Source organism: Carlito syrichta, unplaced genomic scaffold (genome assembly GCF_000164805.1).
Source record: "Carlito syrichta isolate Samal-C Ts95f unplaced genomic scaffold, Tarsius_syrichta-2.0.1 Scaffold85413, whole genome shotgun sequence".
In the NCBI taxonomy this organism is placed as follows: domain Eukaryota; kingdom Metazoa; phylum Chordata; class Mammalia; order Primates; family Tarsiidae; genus Carlito; species Carlito syrichta.
Genome location: NW_007029509.1, coordinates 71,022 through 76,285, shown reverse-complemented (window position 1 = coordinate 76,285; position 5,264 = coordinate 71,022). Strand labels below are relative to the sequence as shown.

Below are 5,264 nucleotides of genomic sequence, written 5' to 3'. Positions count from 1 at the left end.
CAGTCCCACTCTCCAAGCCCCGCCTCCTCCCGCCCCCGCCCCCTCTCGAAGGCGTGGTCTTCTCGCGGCCCCGCCTCTCCGGAGCCAGGCGTTACCTCCTTTTGGCCGTGCCCCCGGCCCCAGGGCGCCCGCCTCTTGGCCCCACCCCTCCGCCCCAAAAGATGCCCCGCTCCATCCTGTCCCACCCCACCTCACCTCCCCGATCATGCCGTTCCAGACGCCGTCGATCTTCTTCCCGTGCTTGCCGTTGGTGACCAGGTAGAGGTCGTAGCTGAAACCGATGGTCTGTGCCAGCCGTTTCAGAATGTCGATGCAGAAGCCCTTGCAGCACCGCTTTTCCGGGCGGGGGGCATCCGGTGGAGGGCTGCGGGGAGCGACCAGGCTTGGGGAGTTTGGGGACCCCCCTTAGACTTTCACATGGGGTGAGGGTGTGGAGGAAGGGTCAGGCAGCAGTTAAAACTATGGTTAGCGCTTTCTGGGGAAACTGACGCTCAGAGGAGTTATGCAGTTTGCCCAAGGTCGCTGGAGGGCTCTGGGGGTCCTGGGTCCCAAGAGAGGAGGGGCCTGGGGGCCACGACTACTGGGAGGAGGGTTTTGAAGCTGGAACTCGTGGATCCCGGGCTGTCACCTGTGGGTTCGGTTGAGCTGGCTCCGGCAAGGGACAGAGTCTCGGATGCAAGTGCCGCTGATGGGGTCCGCGGGCTCCACAATGACAAACGGCCTCTCCTCAAGCGTGGCCACCGTGAGGTGCTGCGTGTCATCCACTGGCTGCAGGAAGCGGCCGTAGCGAGACCACAGCGGGTACTTGAGGCGCAGAGTCTGTTGCTCCCAGCTGCCCACCTTGGCCAAAGAGAAGGAGAGTCAGGCGTCTCTGGGGAACTTACCAGGGTGTCCTGGCCTCCACATCCCTGCTCCCTCAGATCTAGGTGTGTAGGCACCACCCCCTCCAGGACCTAGAAGTCCCTCCCTCCTCCTTCAGACCCCTCTTTCCTCAGGCACTCTTCTCCCCCAGGACCCAGGGCTTCACCACCCCACCCCACCCCCACCCACGTGCCAGGACCCAAGAGGCCAGGCCCTCTTGCAGGGCTGTGACTCACCACCTCCCACGTCCTGTCTCTGGTGAGGGAGATGACCACCAGGGAGGGGTTCACCAGGAAACCATCCTCGTTGAAGGAGTAATCCCGGTTATCCCAGGTGATGTTCATGAAGTACCTACCCAGGAGGAAGGGAGGGGACATGTGGGGACTTGGGCTGGACATTGACAGCTGAAGGTAGAGAAAAAATGCCCTTCTTCCTGAATAGCCACAGCTGGAATCTGTCCTTCACCTCCAAAATTTCAAACACAAATGTGTCTCTTCCCTGCCCAGCTTCCCCTTGGCTGCCTGATGCCCCAGGATAAGGTCTCAGGCCCTCAGCTTGGTGTTGAGGCCCGAGCATCCTTCTGTGTTCGACCTTGCCTCCTTCAGACCCATCTTTCCCCAGGACCCAGGAGTCCAGGCTCCTGGCCCCATCTCTGATCACTTTCCACCCAGAAGGCTTTTATTTGCTCTATCGACACTGAATGCAAGGTGCCTCCCAAACATGTCAAGTGATTTCCTGTCTCTAGATCTTTCAAGTGCTGTTCTCTCTGCCTGGAAAACCCTTATTCCTCCCCTTCTCATTCTGACCAACTCATATGTGTCTTGAAGACTCGGTTCAATGTCCCTTCCACTGAGAAGAAGCCCGGGGGATCTTCACTGTGCAACATTATCCTGTATTCTGATTGTCTCTCCCATCGTCCTTCCTAGATTCTTAGCTGCTTCCTTGCCCCTCCAACCAGGCCATCAGTCCTCAAGCCCCGGGGACTCTCTTTCCTGCCCCAGGGCTCTCTCCTTTACATCTCCAGAGCCCTCCGGGATCCTCACCCCAGCCTTCTGCCTGGCCTCCAGCCTCCAACCTCTCTCCTCCAGTCTGCACCTCACCTGGCCCCAGAGGGGTCGTCCTACACCCAAACCTCACTCCACCTCTCCCCTGCTCATAGCCCACCCCTGGCTCGCCAGTGCCCTGGAACAAATCCAGGCTTCTCAACCTGTCATTGAAGGCAAAGGCTTGGTGCTCCCTACCTCCCCAGCCTCATCACCCCCAGGCCCTAATTCTACTGCGTTCATCAGCGTTGAGCTACTGTGGTCCCTCCAATCTGTCCAGGCTTTTGCACATGCTGTTTCCCCTGCCTGGAATACTATCCCACCACTCTTAGAATCCAGTCCAACCCCCTTCCCCCGGCCTAAAGGCCCTGCATGAGTAGGACCCTGTATATCTCTCCATCCCCCACTCATACCTTTCTCCCCACACTCCACCCATACTGGTATTTCAGACTCTCAGACAGGCAGCAATGGTTTGGATGTTTGTTCCCTCCAAAACTCACTGGAATGTAATTGCCATTATGATGGTACTGGGTGGTGGGACCTTTAAGAAGTATTCAGGTCAGCGGGTTGTGGTGGCTCACACCTATAATCCCAGCACTTTGGGAGGCCGAGGTGAGAGGATTGCCTGAGCCCATGGGTTCAAGACCAGCCTGGGCAACTTGTGGAGACCTCATCTCTACAATAAAACAAAAATTTAGCTGGACGTGGTGGCACGTGCCTGTGGTTCCAGCTACTTGGAAGGTTGAGGTAGAAGGATCGCCTAAACCCAGAAGGTCGAGGCTGCAGTGGCTGTGAGAGTGCCACTGCACTCCAGCCTGGGTGACAGAGTGAGACTCCAACTCAAAAGAGAAAAAAAAAAAGCATTCAGGTCAATGAGGGCTCCAGCATCCTCGTGACCAGACTAATGCTGTTATCTCCAGAGCAGGTTCACACTATTTTCCCCCACCCTTCTTGCCCTTCTGCCTTGTGATGCCTTCTGCCATGTAATGATGTAGCAAAAAGGCCCTCACCAGATGCTGACATGTTGATATTGGACTTCCCAGCCTCCAGAACCATAGCTAATACATTTCTGTTCATTATAAATTACCCAGTCTGTAGCATTCTGTCGTAACAGCACAAAACAGACTGAGACGAGGCAGTTTTAGCCACAGGGCCTTTTTGCCTGCTGCTTCCTCTCCCTTCACTCAGATCTTCCAATGCTTAGCTCCTTTTCTTTATCCATTTTTTTCCTTCCAAATTTCACCAGCTCAGAAAGGCCTTTCCTGACGACCGCACCTAGCCTAGCCCCCTAAGCATTTATCGCATTCCTCCTGTTTGATTTTCATCTGAGAAATTATCACCTGCTGGTACTTTCTTCTCTCTTTTCTTGATTGTTCACTGCTTGTCTCCCCTATTAGACTGTAAGCTCTGTGAGAGCAGGGAGTTTATCCAATGTTATACCCTGTGCCTAAAGCAGGGCTTGGCACAGAGTAGACCTTCAATAAAGGGATTTTCAGTGACTGAATGAACGAGCCATTCATCCTTCAAGTTTCAGCTTAGATATCTCCTCCTCCTAGAAACCTCCCTGACTCCACAGGCTGACCCAAGACTTGTGCAACCTGGTTTGGAAGGCTGGTTGAGGCTAATACATTTCCTCTCTTGGGATGACATTTTGCCATGAGATCTGAAGGGACAGGAGATGACCAGAAAGGGCTGAAGTTATAAAGAGCAGAAATTCTGAGTAAAGAACTGAACAATCTCTAGAGAGGCAAGCCAGGGAGAGAAAGAGACAGAGAGACAGAGACAGACAGAAAAAGGGGCAGAGAGTAAAAACAACCGAATCACAAGGAACTGAAAAAATAACCGGCCTCAGGCTTAGCCTCAATTCCTGGCTTCTGCATTTCTCTATGTTTATCTTTCCAATAAACCTCTTTTCCCCTGAGGATACTTGAATGAGACTCTGTTTCTTGTACCAAAAATGTCCTGGCTTAGACAGTCCTCCTCCCCGGTGCTCCCACAATGCTCATGCTACCTCCATTACTGCAAGCATCATGCTGCGTTGTCATTATCCCCATTGCTGTCTGCCACCCTACAGGACCCTGCGTTCTCTGAAGAATAAGTTCATGCTCTTATTCATCTCTGTGATCCCAGTGCCCAGCATGAGCCCCAGTTCCTAGCAGGGGCTCAGTAAGTATTTATGAAGGAGGGATGCTTTTCTCACCCTCTTTTTCCGCGATCTAGCTTACCAGTTCTCAATTCTCCTCCGTAAGGTCTCCTTCCTCACCCAGCACCTCTTCCCAAACTCACCACATCCTCATTCAGGAGTCAGGGTCTTTCCTTCCACTGTTCAGTCATCAAACTCATCAGTTTCCCTGTTCCCAAAGCTGCCTGTGGTGGGGATGCTACTTTCCACCAAACTCTTTCCTCCTCTTCTAAAATAATATTGTGTGAATTTGGCACATGCCTGTGTAGCTAGACTCATTTCCTAGCCCTCTTTTCAGCTAACCCACACCATGTGCCTAGGAGTGATATTCAAAATATATAGTAATCAGGCCGAGCATGGTGGCTTCATGCCTGTAATCCCAACACTTTGGGAGGCCAAGGTGGGAGGACTGCTTGAGCCCGGGAATCCGAGACATTGGCAACATAGTGAGACATCGTCTCTACAAAAAGTCAATTAGTTGGGCATGGTGGCCCATTCCTATAGTCCCAGCTACTCAGGAGGCTGAGAAAGAAGGATCACCTGAGCCCAGGAGGTTGAGGCTGTGGGGAGCTGTGATCATGCCACTGCACTCCAGCCTGGGTGACAGAATGAGACTCCAACTCAAAATATACACACACACACACACCCACACACACCTATATATAACACTATCTATAGTAATCAGTATAGCACAGGCACTAACCAATCCTAATGGGCATCTAATTAATCCTAATGGACATCTAATTAATCCAAATGGACATCTAGTCAGTCAGAATGGATGCCACTAAAAACAACCATCAAGTCAGCCTTGACCAAGTGACTATGTTCTCAACCATTGGGTGCTTCCCTTCTGCCTCATCCCTTCTGCCTCACAAAAGGAAATTGTTTGCTTGCCACTTCTTCTCTTTCTACCTTCTTATGAGCTACCATTCAGACATGCCGTGACCAAATTTCAACTGTGCAGACATGCCACATTCAGGGATCTTGGGTACCTGAAAGATCACATGGAGCAGCAGTCTCCTGATAACCTATGCTACTGAAGCTCAGTTTATTTTATTTTATTTATTTTAATTTTTTTAATTTTTTTGAGTTGGAGTCTCACTCCGTCGCCCAGACTGGAGTGCAGTGGCTGCTCCTGGCCACCGCAGCCTCGACCTGCTGGGCTCCATTGATCCTGC

At 52.3% G+C, this 5,264-nt stretch overlaps 1 protein-coding gene across 1 annotated transcript in view; it reads right to left on the bottom strand.

The window, feature by feature from the left end:
- Positions 1-5,264, bottom strand: part of GRIN2D (glutamate ionotropic receptor NMDA type subunit 2D) — a 48,796-nt gene that overhangs the window by 31,739 nt on the left and 11,793 nt on the right. Inside the window, exons 7-9 of the mRNA XM_021711718.1 lie at positions 1,098-1,212; positions 629-840; positions 196-364 (exon numbers count right to left, since the gene is read on the bottom strand). Coding sequence (XP_021567393.1) covers positions 196-364; positions 629-840; positions 1,098-1,212 — 496 coding nt within the window. The remainder of the gene's footprint in view (positions 1-195; positions 365-628; positions 841-1,097; positions 1,213-5,264) is intronic.